Genomic DNA, 26,717 nt, shown 5'->3' on the forward strand with positions numbered 1-26,717 from the left:
AGCAGAGAGCTCTCCCTAGGCCTCTGGCAGGGGTGGGAGCTGGGGAGGTGGTCCCTCCTCTTCGGGATAGACAAGCCCACAGCCAGGACCTTCACCCCACCCTCCAGCAGGCTGTGGAGCTGCGGGATCCTAACCAAGATGTCAATGGAGAAGGCCAGGGGCTGGGATATCATGTCTCCTGGAGAGGGAATGCTCAAAGTTACTGAGCTAGCGCGCCAGGGTCACTGGGTGGAGGGCAACTGCCCAGCCAGGGCAACCGACAGACGGAAAGTGACCGGTAGAGGCCCCCACCGGCACCCCCACCCCAGCTCCTACTGTAGCACAGTGGAGGCCGGTACGTACAGTGGTTTGAGCCATTCCAAAGCGGAGTCCGGAGCGGGGTGCTGTAGGGACCCGGGGCAGGGAGCCCCTTCTCCGGAAGCAAGCAGGCCCGGTTCTGGTTGTAAAAGTCCACCACTAGGAAGGGGTTAGGGGCGGGGGCGAGCCCCCCGACCTCCACACTCTCGTACATCTTGCCCCACGAAGGTCGGAGATCCAGGGGGTGAAGTCCTGCAAGGGGCTCCCGTCACTCAGCCGGAGGCGCCATCCGAGCGAAGCAGCAAAGGGACAAGTCCCCTCGTCCCGGCGGGCGGCCCCTCGGCGGGGCGCCCTACCCAGAACTGCCCGGGTTTAAGTCCGCAGGTCGCTCCGCCGGTCCCAGGTGAAAAGCGGGAAGTTGTGCGGTCTGGGAGGAGGTCCCTCGGAGCTCGCTCGCAGGGAACGCCCGGCGGTCCGAGAACTCGAGGCTCCGGTGTCCCAGGCAGAGTCCAGAGGCTCCCCAAGTCCGCCGGCCCGGGGCGGGATCAGGGCGGAGACGGGGGTCACCGAGCACTTCCTTCTGCTGGCCGGGGCTCCCGGGCCTCTCCGTGGCTTAGATTCCGGGTGCGGGTGGGGGAACCCCCATACGGCCCCGCCTCCGCCAGGCCCGGCGGCGGGCCACTTGCTCGGTCTCCGGTGTGCGCGCTCCCCCCCACCCCCCCAGCCCGCGCGCCCCCTCTCCGGGATCCCAGCCTCTTTTGCCTCCGCCCCGCCCCGGCCAGGCGCCGCCCCTGGCTTTAACCCTTTCCCGGCGGGTCCCGCTGCACGGGCGAGACAGGGAAGCGAGGGCCAGAAGAGTGCACGTGGACGGCGAGTGGGGGAGCCTCGGAGAGGGAGCAGAGGCGGGAAACGCACGGAGCACAGAGCCAGGCTGGGCATGAAGAGCAGGCACCAGGAGGCAGGACTTAGTAGTAGAGGGCATCCTCCCCATGCCAGTTCCGGTTCCCAACCTCACTGCTGCCTTTTGGTCAATCCCCAGCCAGGCGATGCTGCTGCAGGGAGGTGGGGTGGTCCCGGTGTCCTCCCCCTAAACACACACACACACACACACACACACCCAGCCCCGGCTTCATTTGCCTAATGCAATGCGGCTGAACTCTCCCTGAACTCGCTTGGCGGCGCCTCACCTCCGGGTGACCCACCCAGCGCTGCCCGTGACATCACCCGCTTGCCAAACCGCCCTCGGGGCTCGCCCACCGGCCCCCTTCTCGGCCCCGTCCGGCCCCACGCTCCGTAAACGCGCGCAGTGGGCACAGGGCCCAGAGGCAGGTGACCCGGCCTTAGAACCACGAATGCGGCATGCTGGGTGTCCCCGGTGTGACATTGTGCAGCTTGGACGCTGTGTCGGAATGAGACATCCAGCTTGTGTCACTGTCTGTGACATCATGTGAGACTCCCGGCTGCCGGCTCACCCGCCGGAATCAGACGCGGCACAACTGAGCTGTTAGCACAAACACTAGCGGGGAGCTCTCCTCCCACACTCTGCGTGCTTCCGGTGAGCAAAGCTCCGCCCAGGGTGACTCCCAGCCCTGGAACCAGGATGGACCAGCCCAGGACAGATAAAAGGAGACACTGGTGCCTTCAAGCTGTCCATTTCCTCCCTAGGATGTCGGTTTTGGTGGAAGGAATGCCAACCTTAGGTAGGTCCCTAAAAAGAAGGGGTAGCCAGGGAACACCAGGGTATCCTGTTTATCTGTCCTGCTCTCTTAAAGGAAGGGTAAGAACACAGGTTAACGTTCGAGAGGCCAGGTTTTGTCTGTAGGTGAGGTCCAGAGATCCCCACGCTTGCTCAGCAAGCATTTTCACAAATGAGCTACTTCCTTGCCCAAAGCCAGGTCCTTACAGTTGCTGCCATTTAATTCTCACAGCAACTCCAAGAACCTTAACGGACAGGCCTGGAGAGGTACAAGACTATTGTCCCTGCTGCTTGGGAGACAGAGGCAAAAGGCTCACAGATTCAAGGCCAGAATGAATCGACATTTTATGAGCATACACAGTGAAATGGTGTCTCAAAATTTTAAAAAGTAGAAATAGAAAAATAAATACATAAACGAACTTAGACAGAGGCGTTGCGGTACATGTCCAAAATCCCAGCACTGGGGAGGAGGGCGGGGGAATTAAAGAGTTCTAGGGTCGCTGGGTAGTGGTAGTGGCTGCGGTGCAGGCTACAGAGTGAGTTCCAGGACAACCAAGGCTACAAAGAGGGAAAACCCTGTCTCTACAAACAAAACAAACAAGAAAGTAAATAAAAATGGAACTCTCTGCCACTGAAACTGATGTTCCCACCAAAGCATGTCCACTCAAGATAAATTATATATTTTCTGAGTGCTTTCCTTATGGCTGTCCTGGTATGCACGCCCTTAAAAAAGTGACAAAAAAAAAAAGGCAAATAATCACACACACACTCACACATATACACTGCAAGCCAACATAATATCATAGTGTGCTCTTAGGGAAAATTAAGTTCAAGGGTCAGAACTCCAGACAGAGACCTAAAGAAAGATGAAGTTCAGAGTCAAACAAAGAGGACAGACAGTGAGGCTGATAACTGTGCAAAGATCCAACAGCCACAGATGTCGGTGTGTTCATACTAACTGAAAAATGACCAGAAAGGATGAATAATAAAATTCCAAAGGAGGCAGTGGTGGAGCACACCTTTAATCCCAGCACTAGAGAGGCAGAGATAGGTAGATATCTGAGGATAGGCAGGGTTACACAAAGAAACCCTGTCTAAAAAAAAAAAAGTCCAAAAGAGAAGGTAAAAACAAGCCAGAGAGTAGGCTAAGGGCAGTCCAGACCAGATGGGTTTGTAGGCTTGAAGCCACAGGAAGGGCTTCAAGTAAGTAAAGGAGAGGCAAAATTCCATTATAGTGGTTACACTTTTCCAGTTATGAAGAATGAGTTACAAGACGGCAAAGATGTCCAGTTAGAGGTCAGGCAGGTGGCACACACCTTTAATCCCAGCACCAGGGAGGCAGAGGCAAGGAGATCTCTTGAGTTTGAGGCCAGCCTGGTCTACAGAGTGAGGTGCCAGGACAGCCAGGACTACACGCGGAAACCTTGTCTTGAAAAAACAACAACAACAAGAATGTCCAGTTGGAGGTGCAAGCAGTTGACAAGGTCGGCTTAGCCTTAGCAGTGGTAATAGACGATGGAGGACTCACAAGACACTCTGAAATAACATCGTCTTATTGTATGTGTGTATGTATACACATTCGTGTGGGTGTGGACGGCAGAGGAACACTTTCAAAGGGTATGGAGGATCACACCTTTAATCCCAGCACTGAGGAGGCAGATGCTGATGGATCTCTTTTGAATTCCAGGCCAGCCAGATATGTATGGTATGACCCCAAAAAACGTGTGTGTGTGTGTGTGTGTGTGTGTGTGTGTGTATGTGTGTGTGTGGCTGCTCTTCCAGATGACCCTGGTTTGATTCCCAGCACCAACATGGTGGCTCACAACCATTCCTAATTTCATTCTAGGTGATCCCTCACCCTCTTCTGACCTGTGTACGCACCAAGGGCACACACGGTGGACAGACATGCATGATCACAAAACACCCAAAAATAAAATTAATTTTTTTTTTTTTAAGACAGGGTCTCTCTGTATAACCATGGCTGTCCTGCAACTCAATAAACCAGGCTGGCCTTGAACTCAGAAACCCACCTGCCTCAGAGTGCTGGGATTAAAGATAGGCACCACCACAGCCCAGCTTAAAAGTTAAATCCTTTTGAGAGAGAGAGAGAGAGAAAGAGGTTGAGAACTTTCCGGAACTGGCTTGCTTTCACTGTGTGGGTCCCCAGGATCAAACTCAGACTGTCCAGCATGGAGCGAAGTGCCTTTACCCAACTCAGCCATCTTCCTGGCCCTCCCAAAAACTGTGCAAAGCAGGCAGTGCTGGGGAACTGGAGAGCGAGGATTCCTGAGACACAGAGAGTCTCCTCGCTGCAGGTCGGAAGGCTGTGGGACCCCCAGGAGAGGGAGTGCTGGGACCCAGGGCGAAAGTGTGAGGCCTTGGTGTGGATGCCCTCCGTATTTTTCTGCTCGTGCTCATGGCTTCAAGATGCTGAGGGGACCTGAGACTCTTGTCCCTCACCGTCAGGCAAAGATCTCCCAAATAATGGGCAGGCACTCAGTACAGAAATCAGGGAGAAGGTGAGTGAGAGAAAAGAACGCCATGGGTGTTCAGAGGAGGGGCTGTGATGAGGAAGGGGATGCTGAAGAGGATTCTGGGAAGAGACTACATTCAAGATCTCCAGCTTTAAAAAAGTCCCTTGAAGGATGAACAGGATTTCCGAAGCTGGGGTGAGAGGCCTGCTCTGGCAACTGCGAGGTCGAGAAGCAGGTCGAGGAGGAACGCAGTGTCCTGGGGCAGTGAGGGGAGAGGAGGAGGAGGGACAGCTCTGGCCTGCAGTAGGAGCTGAGATACGGGGTAGCATCTGCCTGCAGGCTGAGGCCTCACCCTGCTCAGTGTCTTCTCCCATCCCCAGCTCCCCCAGCAACTCCCCCCCCCCCCAGGGCTTTGTGCTCAGCAAGCCCTTAGCAGGTATGGGCTGAATCCTCACTGCCACCAGCCTGTGCCAAGCAGGGCTCCCTTCTCTGCCCACAACAAACAGGAGGAGACCATCATCAGGTCCAAATACAGGGTGGCCATCCCTGAGACAATACCCAGCTCCACCCCTCCCCTGTCCTCTGTCCTCACTGCTCTTCAAGGTACTTGAAGCTATCGGAGGAGACCAGGCCGTAACCAGCAAGCGGGTCACAGCGGCCTCGCCGCAAGCGGCCTGTCAGAGGCGGATCAGAAGGGCAAGGAGATTCAGAGAAAGGGTGAATGACCTGCCCAAGGTTGCACAGGAAGAACTGACTTCAAAGACTGCTATCTGTGGGATAAGCAGGGAAGCAGGCGTGAGCCTTCAGGCTGGCTGACATTTTCAGTAACTTGGGGGTCCAGCTGGGCAGGGGAGGACCTGGATTACTCATGCTACCAAGGGCCCCCAGTCCATCCTGACTACAGAGGGCAAGAAGGCATTGTCCCAACATTATGTGGAGAAGGTTACCGTTTCCTCATTTTTACTGGATGCTACCCTACAAACACACACACATACACACGCACACACAACACATACAAAGGCAGCAGCTCTGGGCTGCTCTGGCACATCCCTATAGCACACACCCCTTGCCTGAGGCCCTGACTGGTCTAAAAGGAAGACAGGCCTTCCTTCCCTCTGTCCCCTCCCCCAGTCCATGCTGGGATCCTACCCTGAGAGAGCCTGTACATTTATCCCTCCTGGAAGATAGATAAACAGTGAGGGGCCCCGTTTTTCAGCGAGGGTCTTTTTGGCTGACTCCTCCTTTTGGATCCCAAGGAAGGCATAGCTAGGCAGTACCTCGCCTCGCCAAAGCTGTCCTTCCCTTTGTCCCAAGAGGAAGAGTGGGAAGAAGCAAGGGGGAATGCACAAGTCTGCAAACCCCAGCAGGAGAAAGACACACCCCCTCCTCCTCCTCCGTCTGGGCCTCCTTCTCAGGCTCCCCTAGACCTGGGCTCCGAGGGAAGGGGAGGAGGAGGGAACCCAACCAACATGTGGAAGGAAAATCTGTAGCCACCCTCTCAAGATCCTGTCCCAACTCCTCTATAGATTGCTTCCAACTTCCCTGCCCACCCCCGCGCCTCACAAATTGCAACAAAATATGAAAAGCAACTAGGGCTGTTCCTTCAGAATCGGCCGGGGATGGGAGGAGGAGGAGGCAGCTGCAGCGGAGTTCTGGGAGCTCAAGGGCTGCAGGAGGGCAGAGTCGGGTTGGGTGGGGGTGTGAACAGACTGTATCCAAGGCTTCTAGGACAGGATGGAGATCTTCCCTGGGCCTCTTATCGGTCTCAAGATCCGAATCGGAGAAGGGGGCAGGGGTGAGGGGTGGAGAGGTGTACTCCCCTGCGGCCCCTACTGGGGAAAGTCAGAGGCAGGGTCTCCAGCAACCAGGACTGGTTTCAAGGATGCACGAGAGACCCCAGAAAGGACCCCTTCCCGCCAGTCTCCTCCTAAAGCTATCTGGATGGTGGGAAACGGGCCCGCTTTAGCGTTCCCAGGACGGTTCTGCTCCACTCTGACCGCTCATCTTCTGCCCTTCCTACTCCGTAAAGGAGGCAGCGCAAGGCACCTCCACTGAAAGGTCCAGATTTTAAGGCACAGATAATGTCCTCGGCGGCCTCCCGAGCTACTAGGTCACATGCCAGGCACACACCGTGTGATCACCCGGATGAGTTCACCTAACTTGGCTCTCTTAGGCATCTGGCAATGTCCCTGTGTCACAGAGGCAGAAATAATGCCAAGTGAGTGACACAGGTGCCTAAGGTTTTTTGTTTTGTTTTGTTTTGTTTTGTTTTGGGGGGGGGGGGTGTTGAGACAGGGTTTCTCTGTGTAGCCTTGGCTGTCCTCAACTGGCTTTGTAGACCAGGCTGGCCTTGAACTCACAGCAATCCACCTGCCTCTGCCTCCCTGAGTTCTGGGATTATAGGCATGTGCCACCACAAGGGGGGGGGGGTGTCTAATTTTTTAACCACAAAGCCCAAGGAATTCCAAGGATGCACAGGCAGTAAGGGTCCAGGAAACACCAGAGCATTAGGGATGCATCTGGGGCCCTTCTTTTTCCCACTCTGAAGGTCACACCCCCTTAAGCCCTCAAACCCAGGACACCTCTGCCCTAAATCATGCCTGCCTGGGCCCCAGCCCCACACCCCACCTAACAGCCCCAGCACACAAGCTGACATTCCTATCCCCAGCTCTGGATTTGATTCTCTGCAAACACGGCTGAATTCTAGAACCCCCTCACCTCGTCTATACAAGCCATTAATCCCCCTCTCAACCTACTCAGCCTTGACCCCCTTCTCCCAGAAAACACACAAACCCTGACCCTCCTAAAACACCTCGGTAAACACCGGGCCTCAGGGGCCAAGCACCAAAGGGACAGGAGTCTCGTGCTATCTCTGGGGCCTCCGCCCTGGTTCCCTCGGAGGCTCAGCAGGCAGGACAATACCTAGCTCTCCCCTCAGTGACCTGGAGAAACCTTGGCCCTCCCCACAGGTCACCTGCTCTCTGGAGAGTACACAGAAGACACGTAAGGTGCAACCTAGCAAGCAGGCCAGCATGGGGAGGCCATCTGACAGCTATGTGATGTGGGACTGGGACAGGGGGCCCAGAAGGTCACCAAGGCCAATCGCTGCTCCATGCAGAAAGGGGGAAAAATAAAATAAAATAAAAGGCACTGCTTCTCACCTCCAGGAACTACCTGAACTGTGTCCTAGTCCCAAGGGGGAGGCTAAAGATGTAAAACTTAGCTGCTTCCAGGTACTAGGAGCACTGCAGGAGGGGGTTGGGATGCCTGGCTGTCTCAGACCCAAGCCCAGGTCCCTGGTACCTGACCCTAGAAGGTGCTCAGGCTGGGGAGTAGGGAAGAAGTCTGTTGTTGTTTACTAGGAGAAGGGGAGGGGTGAGAAACCCACAGGCTCACATAGGAAGGGGGGGGAGGGCAGGAAGAGAGCATTGCCTAACCTGGGTGGAGAAAGCCAAAGAAGGCTGCCATTTGCCCGAAACATGGGCACCCCACCCTGGGAGTAGGTTACCAGAGTGGGGGCTCCGCCCACCCACCTCTAAGAAAGAGGAAGCCGTTTGCAACACTCAGTCGAAGGCAGAGGATCTCCTTTGTCTCATAGAGGTCAGATCCCAAATTCCCTGGCAGCCAGGTTCATCTGTCCAGACCCCTGTTGAATTACCTGGGCAAGAACAAGTGGTCCACAGGTACCAGCTTACAGAGCCCCTAACTCCTTTCCTTCTCCTTTGTTTATGAGACAGGGTTTCTCTGTATAGCCCTGGCTGTCCTGGAACTCGCTCTGTAGACCAGGCTGGCCTTGAACTCAGAGATCCACCTGCCTCTGCTGGGATCAAAGGCTTGCGCCGCCGCCGCCGCCGCCGCCACCACCACCCTGTTTAAAAATTCCCACCCTGGAAGAAAGTATAATTCTTGCAGCTCCTAGGATGGGCGACAGTGCTGAGCTCTCGATCCCTTCAAATGCAGGGTGCATTTTTTACACAGGTGCACTTGCCCAGTCCCCAGCAATTCTGAGCCCCAGAGGCTGGTCTCCTCATCAGCAAAGAGTAGGTAATCAGAACCAGAATGGGGGCCCTCAGGCTCTCCCATGTAAGGTGGAGAGAAGAGAAGGCAAAAATAAAGCATGAGGGGTTGAGGAGTCGCTGGCAGGAGGAAACCGGGGTAGCACTTGTCTGCGATCCAGCCCCACAGCATAAGGGATTGGAAACTTGAAGGAATATAGGCATAGACTATTTGCTCCTGAAGACTGGTGGGGCCTGGAAGGGAGGGGGCTTCGACAAAGCCAAAGGCGGTGATCCAGGAAGCAGTGGTGGCTGTGGGCAGACGGCCAGTTGTGGGCAGTGAGGCGCCCAGCCAGAGCCTGCCCGAGGGACAAAGAGACTCCCTGGCTCCAGGGAGAGCACTGCCCCCACACCAAGAAGGGGGCACTGACCCAGCCCAGTCCAGCACACAGGGCAGTGGTGCCAGGCAGCTTGCCAACGGCTGTGGGAGGGGCAGTGGGTACCAGGCAGGGTGCTCGGTCCCTGCCAACCAGGAGAGGTGGGACACGTTTCCCAGGTCAGCGGCTGACCAGCCAGCCGGCCAGCCAGCCGACCAGCCAGCCAGCCATGGCCTGCTCTGCTCCTTCCACTCCCTCCTGCCCCAGGCCAGGCCCAGCTCCCTCCTCCTAGGCCCTGGCCTGGAGCCCAGCTGGGCCCTGGGGGCCAGAGTTACTGTAAGCGGCCTGGCAGGCCCCAAGCCTGGACTCTGCCAGCTGGCCATGGCCATCGCCACCTCCCACTACCTGGCTTGGCCAGCTAGGGAAGGGCACTGAGACCCCCGCCCAACCAACGCGTGACCCTCATGGCAGAGGGTAGGAGGCAGAAGACGCTGGCCCTGCCAAGCTTGTGCATGTGTCCAAGGCCAGAGTCCAGGCAGAAAGCCCCCACAGAGTCCCTCCCTGTCCTTCTGGGGCGGGGGAGCTGGCAGGGGAGAGCAAGAGCCCCAGCTGTGCTGAGTGAGCTGCCCTGGGCTGTCTCTTGAAGCCCTTTCCCTCAGAGTACTGGAAGGGGGTGGGGTGGAGGTGGGGGTTCGTTCTCACTGGGTAGAGATGTCCTGGTTCTCCCCCCCTCCCGTTTTTTCCACCGAATGTCGAGAGGTTTGTTTATCCACCTCAGCCTCTGCATCCATTCCTCCTCAGAGCTATTTATAAGGCTCTCGATAGCATAGCAGCACCAGGGACACAGGGACAAAGGGGGACAACAACGTAGGAAGGAACAAAATGGTTTCCTCTCTCTTCTACCACTCCCCAATATCAAACCACCACTGACTGGCGGACAGCAGCAGGACCACCTTCAAGCCCCGGCCCCATGCCCATATACAACAGTCCCCCTAGTCCAGAGAAGACCTTGTCACACATGTGTCCAGGAACCCGAACCCTGAGGCCTGCCACCCTCCATAGGCCCTTCTTCCTCCCGAGCCTCCCCACACCTAGACTTACTGGCTGGGGACGGTGTGCTGTATCCACTAACCGGAAGCTGGTGCTGGAGGCTGGTGAGAGCGCCCGGTGGGGAGAGTCCACCCAGCATAGGGGGGAAGAAGAAGGCGTAGGGGGGCACCGGGTACCCATTGAGGTGCCCGCCCCCAGGTGTTGGGCAGGAACTGCTATTGCTGGCCATGCCAAGCGGCCACAGTCAGAAGGGCAGCAAACAGTCTGGCAGGCAGCTGTGACGGGCTTTTCACACAGTCTCTCCTCCTCCTCCTCCGGGCATGGGGCCTGAGCCCAGAGGGGGTTTGGGTGGTCAACCCACCCCTACCCCCTTCTGTCCCTGGAGCTTCGGTCCAAAGTTAGTGAGCCAATCTCAGCCTTCTGGAGCCCCTTTCCCAGCCAGGGGCCAGGTAGATTGGGGGGAGGGGTGTTGTCCCAAGTGTCCGTCCTTTGGCTAAGCAGTTCTATATGCTGACACTTTTGTAGGAAGGTCTGGAGCTGGTCTTCAGGGTATCAAAAAGGTTGCCACTCCCAGAAGGGGGCCCGCCAGGCGGCCGGGGGGCGCCATGTCCTGTGGTGCTGCAGAGGAGAGGAGAGACAGGTGAGCACTGAGCATGCACAAGGGATTCCCCACAGCGCTCCCCAACCTGGGCGGCCAGAGATTTTTCCTGTGGCGCCCAGCTGAGCAGACACCTGGCATCATGCCTGGCTGGCAGGGCCAGCCTAGGACCGGGGCCCAGACACTGCTGGGGGTAGCAGGACAGCACAACCAGCGGGCTGGGAATACAGGGGCAGAGCCCAGAGTGCGGGAGGGCCTCTCGCCCATAATGCTTAGGAGAGGGTTCACAGTGCCACCCCAAAGATCACTGCAGCTGAGGCAGGCAGCTGGCTGGCTCTCCTTCCCCCAGTGTGGGTTACCTGAGGTCATGTGCTGGCAGGGAGGGGGAGAAGCCGCTTCCCTAAAGCATTGGCACTTCTCAGAAAAATGACTCCTAAGCTGGAGGGGGGCTCCCTTACACCACTTCCCCCCTAAAACCTACGGCCCAGCATCTCAGATCAGGATGTCCCTCAAGGAGGAGGCCCATGCTACTCAGGGAAGTGGCTCTTCAGGCCCCTTAGGCAACACCTCCAATGCAGAGAAGTACAGGTGGCCCTGGGAAGCCCTGTGTCATGGAGGCAAGGCTTGCCCAGGATGGAAGTCCCTGGGGGCCCCCAACCAGCAAAAGAGACTGAGTTCGGACTTCCACCTGCCAAAGGGGCCGGGGTGGTGGGAGATGCGCGCGCAGATGAGCTCCCCTCACCAGTGTGCACACCAATCTACAGCCTATTTGAACAGCTGAGGCCAGGGGCTGTGCACAGATAACACCCTGGGGTAGAGGCACAGCTGTGACCTACGGATTCCCTGACGCAGCCAGAGAGGCAACAGAGAAAAAAGGAGAAACAGGGCTAAGAAACTTCCATGTCCATTTGAATGTAGATTAGACACGTACACGTAACAGAGACACACACATGTGTGTATATATACACATATGTGTGTGTATACGTAGAGATTGAAGAAACACAAAAATAATCACAGCCAATCAAAGGCAGGTCCTGCTTCCTTCCTGAATGCCTACACACTAGGATGGCTGTAACAAGGGTCAGGTAACAGGGACTACAGATTGGGTTCTGTTGGTAAACAGTTTGTTATGCAGGCACCAGGCCTAATTGTGGATATCTGGAAACCCAGTGAAAAGCCAGGCACCGTGGCACACGCCAGTAACCTCAGTGCTGGAAAGGCAAAGCCAGGAGGATCCCTGAGCTGTGCTGGCCGGCCAGCCAGCCTAACTGAATCAGAGGGCTCCAGCTTCGCTCAGAGACCCTCGCTCTAACACTGAAAGACAGAGAGCTAGTGAGAAAAGACACCCAATGCCGTCCTCCGGCCTCCACACGTACACGTGTTCCGGTACACACATACGAGTCAGAGGCGAGGTACTGGCGGGCGGAAGCATCGATTCTACCACTGCCCTGTGAAACAGCTGAGAAGTTCCTCAAAACCTTCAACACAGCACCGGTGCGCATAGCAAGTCTGTTCCTAGGCATCTACCCAAGACAAAGGACGGTGGAAGCCATGCGTAAAAATGCACACGCACACACGCACACACACACACGTGCACAAAAATGTTCAGAGCAGAAGCACAAACCAAAACTGATCTGTGAAACCGACCCAAACGTCCATCAGTGGTCAGCAGGTAAGAAAATGCTGGACACCCGATATGCAGAATATTTCTGTGCCCCAAAAAAGGGAACACGGAGCTGACACAATAGTGGGGCCAAACCCTGAGAACAATGTAGTTGCCAAAGACCATACGTTGTGTGATTCGATTTCTAAGAATGTTCAGGAGAAGCAGATCTGTATGCATAGATTTGTGGTTCCTGGGAACTGGGGTGTGAATGTGAGGGAAAAGAGAAGTAACTGCTCTGGGCACAGAAGCTTTCTGGAGTGGTGAAAACGTTTGCAAAAATCGGCAGTGGTGGCGGCAGCTGCAAGGCTCTAAAAGCATGAACACCGTGTGATTGTGGGTGTCTTCTTTTTTTGTTTGTTTTTGAGATAGGGTTTCTGGACTTGATTTGTATACCAGGCTGGCCTTGAACTCACACAGATCCACCTGCCGCTGCTTCCTGAGCGCTGCGATGACAAGCGTACACACGTACACACACACACACACACACACACACACACACACACACACACGGCTCTTTTCTGGCTTGATTTTGAAAAAGGTCTCACTCCCTAAATCACGTGGCTGGCTCGGAACTTGGAATCCTCCTGCCTCAACATCTAGAGTACTGAGATTCCAGGTGTACACCACCCATGCTGTTTTGTTGTTGTTGTTGTTGTTTCTTGTTTTTTTTTTTATATATATGTGTGTGAAGGTGTCAGATCCCTTGGAATTAGTGGTATAGACAGTTGTGAGCTGCCATGTGGGTGCTGGGAATTGAATCTCTTCCTTTGGAAGAGCAGACAGTGCTCTTAACCACTGAGCCATCTCTCTAGCCCACCATGCTGGTCTTAAACTATACACTTTAATGGATGCAGTTTGTTGTGAGTTAATATCTCAGTAAAGCCCTTGAGAGAGAGAGAGAGAGAGAGAGAGAGAGAGAGAGAGCCTGAAAATGAGAACGGTCCCTTTTCAACATTCTCCCTCCGTCCCTACACCCGAGACTTAGGACATACCAGGTTCCGAGCTCCGAGCTCCAGGCTTAAACCTGGAGACTGAGGGAGCGCATATAAAAGCAGCATTTGGCGGGGGACCAGGATGAGGATGGGGGACTTCTTGCCAAAGCCACTGTGGAAGAGCACTGTGTCCTCTGCCGACTGTCCCAGCCTGTGTCTTCTGTCAACTAAGGAAGACAGGGAGAAAGAGGACAGGTAGTGGCCGGAAGGTAGTGGAAGCAACAGCTGGCATTACAGTGAAATGTGCACTGTGCTAAACCCCAAGATCTCTACTGCGGGAACTCATCACACCAAGCATGGGGCCTCACTCCTGAATGAGTATCTCCTTCCCTTCACGAGCTGACGACTGAACAGGGGGGCAGGGGGAAGGGGACACACGTACAGGGCCGGCTGACCCCGTCCCCATTCTCTTACGGGGTCCGCATACAACATGAGCTGGGAGAGCCAGGCATGAGGAGGAGGGCTGGCTGACGTCATCAACGAGCACCTGCACTTGGACCATCATACAGATGCCCTGCGCACTGTGCAGGCCTACAGAGAGCGTCCGGGGAACACGCCTGCTGCCCCAGTCTGTGTACAGGCGAGTGTGTGAGCACAGGCTGCCCGAAGAGAGCATCTCCACACCTGAGCCCAACCACGTCATGAGTGCAGTTCAGGACGTGTGTTCACGGTGGGCTGCGCACGCTCTGAGGAGGCACACAACTGCCGCCCTACCCGGCCCTCACACGGCCTCTCTTACCTGCTTCTCCTGCCGGGAGACGTTCCAAGGTCCTCCCTGTGGGCCATCCCCTACACTGAGGCCCCCAGCACCGACATTTAGCAGGACTCCCAAACTCTCAGGTGGATTCATGTCTACACGGGAGCATCCTTTCCTACAGAAGAGGCCTAGGAGGCAGCTGACCAAAGGGAGGCCAACCAGAGTGATGGCTGAGGCCGGAAAGCTGCTGCCTCTGAACCCCGGGTGTCCCGACTTAGCGTTTGGGGCGGGGGGGGGGTGTGTGGGAGAATGACACTTTGCTTGGACTTTTTGAAGCCCTGTCTTTCACATTCTAGAGAATCCAGCTTTGCCCACCAGGACTAGTGACATCTGCCTTAGGATAAGGGCCTGAAGTCTCTCCCTAAAGAGGCTAAAACTGGATCTGCTCTGTGAGGCAGAGGCAGGCGGATCTCTGTTGACTTTGAGGCCAGCCTGGTCTACAAAGCGAGTTCCAGGACAGCCACGGGGACACAGAGGAACCCTGTCTTGAAACAAACAACTGGATCTGAGTGCAAACCACCAGCCCACCCGGAACACACACCTCAAGGGTGTGCCTTAGAACCTCTAGTGTCCTAACCCAGCTAGGCCTGCAGCCTTCAATGAGAAGTTGTTCAGCTTCCTGAGGAAGGGAGGGAGGGCTCTCCAGTAAGGGCAGGGACAAAGGTTACAGAAATGGGCCAAGGGCCAGGCTGACCAGGGAACAGGGATAGGCAAGGGCAAAGATGATAGGAGTGGAGCTTCGAAGGTCCTCTGGGTGCCGTGACCCTCACAGAGACACCTGGCCCCTTGTACCCACCCAGGCCTGAGAATTTAAGCTAGCACCGAAGAGGGAAAAACAAGCTACCCACATCTAACCTCCACCCTCTGCCAGCAACCTCCGCTGTTCATAGGCACCCTGCCTGAGAGAGAGAAGCCACAGACCTGCACCTCCAATGCACCGAGCCCAGCAGAAAAAGGGATGCCACCAGCCATGCGCACCTCCCCACTGGGCCCCTTAATCCCTAAAAGGTATCGGGATCACATGCCATCTTCAGACACAAGCAAGTGTGCACGTTTGGCACGTTTGCACACACACACACACACACACACACACCATCGTGCACGTCACTCCAGAGTCTCACACTTTCAGGAAAAAAAAAGAAAGAAAGATGAGAGCTGCAGCAGCCATGAAGATGGGAGGCAAAAAACCCAGAGGTCTGAAGGGTCAAATCTCAGCTCTGCCACTCTGGGTGACCTTAGGCAAGTGGCTTAACCTCCTTAAGCGTGTTTACTTGCCTGTGAACCTTCTCCCTTGATAAACGAGGTCCTGGAAAGCACCTAGCGACGCCCGGCTGGGGGAGGGGGGAGAAGCACTTTGGTCTTCCTCCTCCCTGAGCTCTCACCGTCACCTGGAGTCCCTGGGCTCTTTTGCCTCCTCTCCCCTTGCCTTGCCGGACCAGAGCCAGCATCTGTGGACAGGGCTAGCAGGGAACATTACCCGTTTTTCTGGATCTGCTTCCTCCCAGACGGAGGGGAGGGTTGCGGGGAGAGGGATATCAGGGGTGTGGGCAGAGGCCTGACCACAACCCTTTCCCCAAATTCCCTTCTTGCACTTCATGAACCAAAAAAGGGAAATCTTTGGATCTGGGTAGGGAAGAAGGGGAAGAGAAATAGGCCGTTTCCTCCCATATCCTGGGGAGAGAGGAGTAAGAGGACCCCCAAAGCTGGCGGAGCCACCTCTCCAGCACCTCCCTTCTTCATCCATCCCCTCCACTCTGCTCCTTCAAAACAAGGGTCCCCCCACCCCCGACAGAAAAATCAAGCTGCTCCCTCTGCTTTATTTTTATTTTCTGACATGGGTCTGCCGCCCAAGCTGGCCTCAAACTAGCTGATGGCCTGGAGTTTCTGATTCTCCAGCGTCCTCTTCCAGAATCCTGGGGTGGTAGGTATGCGCCGCCATGACAGCTTTACGTGGTGCTACGGATGGAACACAGGGCTTCAGGCGCGCTAGGCAAGCACTTCGCCAAACAAGTTACATACCTGGCCCCAAGCAGTTCCCTCTGAAGGGGATGAGTGAAGGGGCAAAGACTGGGGAGCTTAAAACAAGGGGAGTTTCCGAAGCATCCTAGACAGTTAATGAATCATAGGCAAATGATACACAGAGCTCAGACTCAACTTGGGTGGGAGGGCCTCCAGCCCTGGCCAAGGGGTGGGGCGGGCCTTCATTCTCTGGACCCCCTACCCTGTCGGCCAGGCTGGGGCAGGGCAGGACAGGATGGGTTTCAAACCAGAACAGCGGGCTAGAACTATTTATAAGCTTTCCAGGAAAAACACTTGCACACACAAAGCCACAACCTCTCCCCTCCCCAACACAGCTTCATCTGCAGACCGGGTTGAGAAGTAGTTGTAGCCATGACTCTCTTTTTCTCCCCTCCCAGTCATAGCTCTCTCTCTCTCAGTCTCCTCCTCACAGGCAAGCTCAGCCTCGCTGAGGGAAGAGGTAGGGCCCTCCCAGCAGCCGGCTCTAAGCACTGCCGGTATGTGTCCCTACAGCTAGGCCTGGCTGGCAAACGTGCCCCAGATGTGCAAACCCAGTGAAGGCACACACTGAGCATGTCCTCAGAGAGTCAGCAAGGTGAAAATACAGGCTTTTGCTGCTGGGTACCAAAGCTGCCCACAGCTTTAAGACACGGCACCCTGTCCCACAAGAACAGTGTGGGTATGTCTCCTCCAATTTACATACCACAAAAATCCAAAATTCTGCACCAGCATTCAGATGTCACATGTCAGCTATGAATGACTAGCAAGCACGAGGATCAGACAATATCAGCCCAGGACAATTGGGTCACAAGAGAAAGGAGTAGGGGCTCTGCCCCATACCTCCAGGGACCATACCCTGGAGTTCCTGAGGTACATATTCGTTCAGGACTTTCCACACTCGGAGGTACCTGAGGGGCCCATCCAGAACCAGAGCTGTGACTGGGTCTTCCATGGAAGCAGAGAGTAGGTAAAAGGGCAGGGGGGCAGCCCAGGCCTACAGGAAGAGGGGGCCAACCGATGGGGAAGGAAGAAAACAGGAAGAGGAAGAAATGAGCCTACTTGGCCACAGCCAGACCACAGGAGTGTGTGGACGGCACAACAGCAATTCAATCTATAGGGTGCCAAAGGGGTACAAAGGGGACCCCCCCATGTTGGAAACCACCGATGTGCAAACCCAGCCTGGCATGGGGCTTTCCCCACCCTCACCTTGGCAGCTGCCCCCCTCACCACCTCCTCTCCACCATGCAAAATGAACAATTAGGTCGGTCATAATTAGGAGAAGGTGTGTGTGTGTGTGTGTGTGTGTGTGGAGTGTGTGTGTGTGGGGTGAGCGGAGCAGCAGACAGGGCAGCAGTAAGTAGGGGTGAGCTACATCAATGCCCACTCGCCGCCTCGGCTGAGCCCCAGCCCCAGCCCGCTGCACTCTTGAATCCTGGGGCACACTGCCAACAGAACTAGATGCTACCAGTCCCCTCCCATCACCCCTCCCTGGGGACCCAAGCTGCAGGGAAGCCAGGAACACCCCCTCCTACCTCAGGATATCCTTTTGGCTCTGACCCCAGACCAGGCCTGAGTCAGAGTGTTCCCCACCCCAAAACCCCACACCCTAGGACCCCCCAGGAACTTCCTACTCCACAGGGAGCCCCCTCAGTCCAACAAGAATCAGGTGGAATCTCTTCCCTTCTCCAACCCTGTGGAGCAGAGAAGCCCACAGGAGGTGGGGAAGTCTGGTCATTGAGGACCTTCCCTTCGAGAACAGGGCCTGCTGAATCACAGAGAAGCTGCTGAGGCTGTGTGTGGGAGAGCCAGCTGGCTGCAGAGCCGCTGACGGCCTCCCCACCCCTAAGACGCCGGGGACCCAGTGGCCCAGAGTCCCGTCTATTCCAGCCTGGATCCCAAGAAGCCACAAATCCCCCAGGAAGGAAGGAGAGGGGAGAGGAAGGCAACGGTCTATGAAGTGAGGTCGGAAGAGGCAGAGGGACCCAGGCTAAGGGGATGCGGCCACCAAATCGGGCTCACAGTCATGGCCACAAGTCAGTCTCCACAACACAGCCTAAGTAGGTGGCTGTGACTCCTTCCCACAGACACAAGTCCGGGGCCCTAGGGGACCTGAATCGTCAGAGACCACACACATACAGACTCAGCTTGAAAGGGCCCCCTAGTAAGGCCTCCCAAGTGCCCCCCTCCCAATTGTGGGCCTTGAGGGGAGGGGCAGGTCCCTCCCCACAGAAACCAGGGGTAGTGCCTACGGCGGCCATCGTCATGGCAACCAACAACAAACATCCCAGGAACCACAGTGGGACAGGAAGTGATGGGCACGTGACAGGAAGACAGTTTCCCCCCCTCACTGTTAAGGGGGTGCTGACAGGAGAGTTTGCAGCCCTTTGGGGAAATCGGCCACCAGTTCCCCCAACGCTCCCCCTACCTGGAGCTGGAGAGAAGAGGGAGCCTCGAGAGAAGGGTGGCCACCCCCCCTCAGCGTGCATGGTCAGTTCGCACAGAGCTCACAGGGCCCTCCTCCTCCACCTGCCACTCAAGGTTACCCCCCTCATCCCGGCCCCCCTCCACTTCCTGCCGTGACTGGAGATCAGAGAACTCCATGCCACAGCTTCCCCTTCTCAAGTCTCGATTCCTGGGCTGAAGGTTTCACTGTGGGGCAAGGGACAGAGGGCTGGGGACCTGCAGTAGGGCCTGGGGGGCAGAGAGGGGGAGATGCTCCAGGAGGAGGGGCTGGGAGGGGCCACCGGGTGCCTGTATGTACTCACAGGCACACAGTGAGTAGGTCACCGTGACACACTGAGGGCTGCCTGACCTCAGACAACTCTGGGGAAGAGGGAGCCAGGATTAGAGGACCTAACTGGTACCCCACGTACCCCACGTGGGTCCTCTCCTGAGCCTCCACGTTCATTCTGGCTCTCTGTTGGCCTCCAAGCAGGCAAATCCCCAAATGCCCAGCCCCTACCACCACTCCCCTGCCTTTTGTGCTGAGGAATCCCCCGCTCCCTGCTCCAAGGTGCCCGCCCGCCCAGACGAGGGCACCTTGGCTGAGGTGAGGGGAATGGAACCTCCCTCCACTCCCCTCCCCTTCTCTGCAGATGTCCCAGGCTATATTTAGCTCAAACCGGGCGGCCAGCCAGCCCCAGACTCCCCACCGGCCGAGAGCTGAGCTCCCAGTTTTTATGCAATTAAAACATTAAGAGAACCACCCCATCTGCCCCTCCCCCCCAATACACACACACACACACACACACACACACATACAATCACACACACACACACACACACACACACACATACATGGAGCCCTGTCAGGGCAGCAGAGCTCTAAGAACTTGGAAGCAGGGCTGTCTAACTCTGCAGCAGCCAATGGTGGGGTAAAGGGGTCCTCAGGCTGGAGAGGAGCATCACGGCTCGGATTAGGTTGACTCTTGGGGGATGGGCTGTCCTGGTTCCAACCAGAGGGGAAAGGCATATCCAGCGGAGGTTGGGGGCTGGCTGCACAGAGATCCACCTGTCATTTTGCAGCCCCTCACTGGCCAGCTCCAGTTACAAGGCTGGGGTTGGCAACAGGTGCTGGCCAGGCTGGCAACAGACTAATCCCCCCACCAGCTCCTGGGACTGAGTGTGGAGCCTGGAGGTCCAGCAGGGGGCTTTGGGGGCAGGAAGCTAAATGGGAGGAGGTATCTAGGAGCAGTCTGGGGGACCTCTGCAGGAGGCAGCCCCTATGTGATGGAGGAACCAATGAAGCCAGGCAAAACCTACCACAACACCTATTTCATCTTCCCTATGATGCCAGGCGGGCGGCGGCGGACTAGAGTGTGGGAGGTCTGTCTGCCTGCCTGCCTGCCTGCCTCTTCCTCCTTACTAAATTCCTGGAACAGGCAAGGGAGGTTCCAATTGCAGGGAGAGGAGAGCAGGCAGGCAATCCCAGCTTGGTGGGGGGAGATCCAAGAAGGAGGGGGTGTTGGTGAGGACCAGGGAGGCAGACAAGATCCAGACAGAGCAAGAGACACCCACACCCAAAGCAGACTAGGGACACACACACCGACACTGAACCGTTCTCACACTCTGGGCCAGGTCCCCTCACGAAGCCCACCCTGCAGGGACACCCAGACACCCTCAGCCAATCTTGCCAATTCCCAGAACACTCCTGGACACACAAGGAGAACCAGACCCTGCCCCGCCCCCACATCCCACAGAGAGTGTGTGGGCTCCAGACAGCAGCAGGAGGGCGGAGGGAAACGGAGGAGGCAGGCGTCAGCTAGGATGTGTAGCCAAAGCCTCTGCAAGCCGGGGGTATCAGCGGCTACGCTTCTTTCCCAAGACTTGGTAAGTCAAGACAACCTTGGTCATCTTGCCAGAGGCGCTGCCAGCTTCCCACACTCCTAAAACCAACCACCACCAGACAGGGGTGTGGGGTGCTGGGAGCGAACTAGTGTGTTTACTTGTCAAAGGGATAGGGTTACCTTCCTCAGACACCCATCACCCTAGAGACCAGGCAGTGCTCCCCAGCAGTCCCCACTGAGGGCTCAGCTCATCTCCCCTCCAACTGGCAAGAGGCCTTTCTCCTCTCAGCCATCGCAGGGGACAGGGATCTGGGCATGAAAGCTCCTGTCACAGTCCCACCCTCCTATCACGACCATCGGTCTAAAACCTCAAGAGTTTCCGAGCACAGTGACCTGGTGAGAAAAACCTCGGAAGGCGGAGGCAGCTTCAGGGAGCAAATGGTTAATGGGAAGGCAGCTAAGCTCGTCAGGGCCTGCGTCAATGTGCCCCCAAGCACACCTGAAGGCCACCCAACCGTCCTCCACCCCCAACACCAGCCAGGCTGACAGGAACAACATCATGGCATGTGTGGGTGACTGTGCCCATCGGAGGAGGCACGGGGGTGATCAGGATGAGGCTGCTTACAGCTCGCTTCCTGCCGGGCTGCCACATGCTTAGGAGTAGGAGGTGAACCAGAGGGGTGGCGGCAGGTGCTTTCGGGGTCAGAGGAGAGACTCTGGGCTGTGGCAGGACAGGGCTAGCTCCCAGGGTCTTCTCAGAGCTGCCACTAGTTGTAGGACCCCTGCAGGGAAGTCTTCCGCACACAGCACAGGCTCCCCACCCTCCAAGTGCCTGCACACCCACCATCCCATCCGAGGCTCCCCAGGGCCTACTTGAGTCTGACCCTCCTGACCTCTCTGCTTCATGGCCCTGACTCCCAGGCAGTTTGGGCCCCTCCCAGTGTCCCAAACTCGGTGACTCCACAGGCCCCCTTCTTCCACACATCCAACTCCAAAAACTGTTCTTTCCCCCCCCCCACCCCACAACAAATTTCCACCCCCTCCTAGGGGAATCCCCAAGGCTCCAGGCTACCCCCCCAACCTGGGGCCTTCCCCCAGCAACAGCTCCATACAAAGCCCTGGAGGAGTCGGAGGAGTTTGGGGGCCTGAGCCCTGATTTCCCAGCAGGTCACAGGAGTCCCTACTGGATAATTCCTTGGCCACTGGGTCCCCCCACCCCACAATCTTGCCTTGTGAAGCCTTCAAACAGACAAAATGGATGACACCCCTGAGCCCTCAGGCTGGTGGGGTGATCACCAGCAGAACTGAGAGTTGGGGTAAAGAGCAAAGGGCAGGGGAAACAACTGTGTTAGAGAGCGCGTGCACACATGCATGCGCACACGCCCTGCAGGCAGAAGGTAGCAATCAGGCTCTAAAACTGGGAGCTGGCACCAGGTAGGAGCAGGGGGTACCATCCCCTCCCCGCCAACATGCTGGGCATCCCAGCCAACACGGAATGGGCAGTGGAGGAGGAGAAGGGGACAAGAAACTTCTTGTTGTTGTTGTTGCTTTTTAAATTATTTCCATATGAGCTGGCCCCCACCCCCCAGCCTAGCACACTGGGGAGGGGGGGCGATCTGTCCCCCTTTCCCGCGAACAGTCTGACAGCGGGGCAGTGCCCAGAGAGGACAGGGGACACAGTTAAAACCGATTTGCCAACCACCCCTCAACATACACACATCTGGCTAGCAGCTTCCAAGCCTCGTGGGTGGCACTAAATCCCAGACATCCTCAGCGAAGCAAGGTCGGCCAGTCTATTCTGTCCTTCCCTCACCCCAAAAAGACTTCCACAACCCCCAAGTAACACAAGACTCCAGGCGCCTCTCACCCAGCTGCACCGGGCTCCCGCACCCAATTCTGACGGCTCCCCCACACTCCGACCGAGACACCAGCTGAGCGGGCCCCGCCCCCCCCAGCCAGTTCCCTCTGGTGGGGGTGGGCCCCTGGCTGATTCTCCCCAAACCACAGGGCGGCTCAGGTAACAAGAGAAAGAGTAGGAGGGGGCTAGTCCGTTGGGCATCTGATCTCTCCCCAAACAGGTTTCAAGAAGTCTTTTTGTTTCGTTTGGTTTCGAAGAAGAAGAAGAAAAAAAAGAGAGAGAGTTCCCAGCGACGGACCCGCCACGGCCGCAGCACGGGGGACACGCGCGGCACACGGCCGCGGGAGCCTCAAGGCTGTGCGCGCGAAGGCGCGGCGCGGACGGGGCTCCCCAACCCCGGACACGCCAGCCGCAGGCTGGGAAGCCCAGGAAACCCCAGGTCCCCCTCGCAACCGCCAGGCACCCGGTCCCCACCCGCGGCTCCCGTCCACGGCAGGCCACCGAGGGCCCACCCCCGCCCCCGAGGCGTGAGAGAGCCGCGGGCTCCCCAGGATCCCGGGGGAGAGGTTACCTCCGAGCGAGGGGATGCAACCCGCCTGGGTGTCCACGGGCTGCCGGCTCTGCCCCCGGGCAGGCGCCTCGGCGCTGCCCGGCGTCGGGGGTGTGAGGTCCTCGGAGAGGAGCCGTCCGGGGGGCCGCGGCTCAGGGGCGCGGGGCGACGGCAGCGGCCATGGCGAGTCACGTGCGGAGGCTGAAACTTTACCCGGAGCCCTAGACTGGGGGGGGGGGCGGAGGGTTTGGAGCTGGGGGGGGAGGGCCCCCTGCCGCAGCTCCGCCCCTGTCTGCCACGGGCCAATCACTAGCCGGGGGCGGGTCCTCAGGCTCGCCCCCGCCCCCCTCTCCTTAATAGACCCAGGGAAAGGGCGAGTCTTAAAGGAGACGCTTCCAGCCGACGGCTGGACCGTGGGAATCTGGGAGACTCCCTCCCTCAGAACGCCAGAAAGAGAATCAGAGCGAGGAGCGGGTGTGTGTGTGTGTATGTATGTGTGTGTGTGTGTGTGTAAGTTCGGAGGAAAGGATAAAAATAAGCCTCGGCGGAGAAAGAACCTCGGTGCGCGGTATCCTACACACTCCCTTCCCCCCCAGCTACACGCCCACACTCCCAGGGACAAACACACCTACTAAACCTGGGAAGAGAGGTGGCGGTGTAAACCGGAGGAGAACGCGCTGACTCCTGCCCCAGCTGTCAAGTGCCTCTCTCCTCCTCACAATCCTCCGGGCCGGCTGAAACTGAAAGCCCTCTGACCTTGAGCCAGCCACTTCCCTCCTCTGGTCCTTAGTACTTCTCATCTGCAAAGCCCAAGTGCAAAGAGGAGACCGGTCTTCCCCACACGAAGGTCTTTCTCCAGACACCTCCAAGTGGGTCGGAGGAAGCTTCTAGCTCAACGGAATCCCTCCAAGTAGCTTTTTTAAGTACCGTCAGCCCAAAAGACAGCTCTGGAGTCGGGGGTGGGGTGGGGTGGGGGTTTGAAGACTCCCACCCGAAGGGCCAGGGCAGCTCATACTTGTTCTGAATCATTCTCCATCCGCAGACCGCAGTCCCCAACCGTCACAAGCCCCCCCCCAGCCATTCGGGAGGCTAGCTTTCCCACCGCCAGCAGTCCACTGGAGGAGGGTGGGTCCACTACCGAGACCCTCCCCAACAGAGTTCCAGCGCAGAGAAGTGGCAAGCGACCCCACAGGACGCCCCACTGGAAAGGGAAGTGCCAAATGCCTGCCTAAGCTTCCACCCTAGAGAAAAGACTCTCAGTCTGACCGGGTGGCCTGATTTTCAGACTAGGAGCAAGAGCTCCAAGGCCCACGTGGGATTTTGTCCAGGGCTGCATCCGTGGCTGAACCGGGCCTAGAACTGGGGTATCCGTTTGTCTCCCTCGGCCTCTGCTCCCCGTGGCCTTGCAAGATAGCACAGGTCAGGTCGGTGGGATGCTGTGCCTAGAGATCGGACGCGAGGGAAAACTCGCCGGTGCGGAGCAGCGCGCTTCCCTAAGACCCTTCCCGCCCGCTAGGCAAGAGCAGTCTCCTGCTCCCGTCTGGATTTCCGCCGGTGCGAATCACCCGCCAGGCCCCTCCCTCCCGCGCCCCGTCCCGTTCCGTCCCGTCCAGATTCCTCCACAAACATGCGCTCAGCAGGCAAGAATGCGTCAATGGCTCCCAGATGTGGAGGCCGCCGCTTAACCCATTCCCGTCCACGCATGTCCTCCCCTCCCCGCCTCCATCAGGCTATAACAGCCAGAGCCCCACAATCTTCCGGATCCTCTATCCAACCGAGGAATCTGACTAAGAGGAGGCCTGGGGCCAGGCAATGTCTAGCTCCCACGGGCTCCTCCCAGCCTAGATCCTACCAGGCCAAAAGGGCAACCTTCAGGCACACCTGCCAGCATATGGATGATTCCAGCATTTTTTTTTTTTTTTTTTTGAGATATGGTTTTTCTGTATAGCCTTGGCTCATCCTGGAACTTGCTCTGTAGACCAGGCTGGCCTTAAACCCACAGAGATCCTCCTGCCATCTCTGCCTCCCAAGTGCTGGGATGAAAGGCCTGTCGACACCATCACCACCACCACCACCACCCGCCCCCCGCGGGAACACTTTTCTTGTACACACCTCCTTCTTCGGGCACACCTGCCAGCATGTGGGCACACTTCTCGTACGCACACCCTGGCACAAGGGCAGACCCCACACACACTCATGGTGTGAACGTGTTCCCCCTCAAGACAGATCTGCACACGCGCGCTCACACACACAAGCACCTACAGATAGGTAGACATACCAGGGCATGAAGTAGAGAGTGGAGTGTGGAGTGTGCTTCTGAACTGAGGCAGCTATAGGTCCGTACAGAGATGAAAGAGGAAATCCGTGCTCACACAAACCACTTCCTATAGGGGTCAGACACACGTACAAGACTGGACACAAAGACTACACAGCTTTGGGAAGTTTCCTTCATGCCCTGGGCACTCAGTACCACAGGTCCAAAGTCCAGCCCTACCTAGGCGTGATTGCAGGAGTCAGGAGAGGTCCCTAGGTAAGGGGCCAGGAGTCATGAGTCCATAGCAGTAGCTCTGTGGGTCTCCAAACAGGGTTCCCACCTCCTTCTGCCAGGGACCCTGTTTGAGAAGACGAGCAGAGAACTTGAATACAGCCAAGAGTCTATCAAGGAAGGGAAGAGGCCCAGGGCTCTTTAGGAAAAGACTCCTAAGGTCTTCCCCCGTCACCCTGTGAACGGGGGATAGGCTGGGGGGGGGGAAATACTGGTTTCCCCGAGACAAGAGTCCCTCCTCAGGCTGAGGAGGCCAGAGAGGGCTCCGATAGGGAAGGCAACTGTCCGGTGGCTGCTCCTAGCCCTCAAAGCAGTTACAGCCTGTGGCAACTCCTGAAGAACAGCAGCAAGCCAAGCGTGGCAGCACACAGCTGTAACCTAAAACCCCACACACATCGTGGGGTGACGTGTACACTCCCAAGACCCAGCACCTACACACACACCTGCATGGAAGGCCGCAGAAGCACGGCTGGCGTGCAAAGCCAGTTTGGGCGATGTAGTAAGCTCTGGACCAGCCCTGGCCACAGACCGAGAGAGAACCTCGTTTCAAAACAGAGCAACGGAAGAATAGCATGAAGTTGGCACGGTGGTGGGTATGTATAATCTGGGCACTCAGCACTCAACTCAGGAAGCAGAAGCAGGAGGATTAGAGGTCTGAGGACAGCCTAAAGATGGAGAGGGAGAGAGAGAAAGAGAGAGAGGACACACACACACACACACACACATATAAGCTCTAAGCAGAGTCTGAAGTAGGTATGGGGAAAGAATGTCTCTCTCCCAGACCACCTAGAACTGGGTGAGGAGAGAGATACTGTCAGAGCCAGCCTCAACGTCCTCCTCCCCAGGGAGGCCCCAGCCTCCAAAAGGTGTATTTCCTGCAGTTATCTTGGAGTGGCTTCTTTTGCATCTCAGTCAACAGAGGTCCTGTTTCCGTACAGAAAAGGAAATCGAGGCTAAAAAAAAAAAAAATTGCCAACCAACTGAAACTAGTAGTTCATGCATATATTCCCCAGGCCTTGGGAGACTGAGGTGGGGTAGGAGGCTGGGGGATGACCATGAGCTCCAGGCAAGCCAGAACTACAAAGTTCCAGGCCAGCCTGGGTTACAGTGTAAGAACCTGTCTTCAACAAAGAAAACCAAACCAACCAAACACACACAGAGAATTGCTTTGCAAGGTCATACTGTTTGTCAGTGCAGATCTGGGATTCAAACTCACAGCTCCATGCCCCTGTCATCACCACCACCACTCCCCACTTCCTGTAAGCCAAACCAAAGGTACCCGGCTCTATTCTCAAGCCTGCTGCCTCTTTCTTTACCTCCTCAGTAGGGCATGCGAGGGAAGCATCGTGCTTGCCAGGCTCCCCAGGTTTACGAGTAGGGCCAGGAGATGAAAGAGACTAGAAAAGGCACTCGGGGGGGGGGAGGGTGTACACCCTAACCCTAGCACGATGCCGATGCCCACCTACCAGGCGGGCATGGCCAGGTGACTCAGCCGCATCCGGGGAAGATGCCAGGGCAGTGACTCACCTACCGAGAAGAGCTGAGTCTGGTACTTTG

General features: G+C 56.9%; 1 protein-coding gene across 5 annotated transcripts in view; it reads right to left on the reverse strand.

Moving 5' to 3' along the window:
* The window catches only part of Rara (retinoic acid receptor alpha), a 45,310-nt gene that overhangs the window by 12,991 nt on the left and 5,602 nt on the right, over positions 1–26,717 (reverse strand). Inside the window, exons 1-3 of one of the 5 annotated variants that reach the window (XM_021653451.2) lie at positions 22,637–22,834; positions 13,146–13,312; positions 9,941–10,507 (exon numbers count right to left, since the gene is read on the reverse strand). In XM_021653451.2, the coding sequence (XP_021509126.1) occupies positions 9,941–10,118 (178 nt within the window). In that variant the 5' untranslated portion in view covers positions 10,119–10,507; positions 13,146–13,312; positions 22,637–22,834. Of the gene's footprint in view, positions 1–342; positions 1,007–9,940; positions 10,508–13,145; positions 13,313–22,636; positions 22,835–26,717 lie in introns of those variants that run through there. The other 4 variants (XM_021653453.2, XM_021653455.2, XM_021653456.2 and 1 more) reach the window with 4 other exon arrangements.

This window comes from Meriones unguiculatus, chromosome 7, assembly GCF_030254825.1.
Source record: "Meriones unguiculatus strain TT.TT164.6M chromosome 7, Bangor_MerUng_6.1, whole genome shotgun sequence".
In the NCBI taxonomy this organism is placed as follows: Eukaryota; Metazoa; Chordata; class Mammalia; order Rodentia; family Muridae; genus Meriones; species Meriones unguiculatus.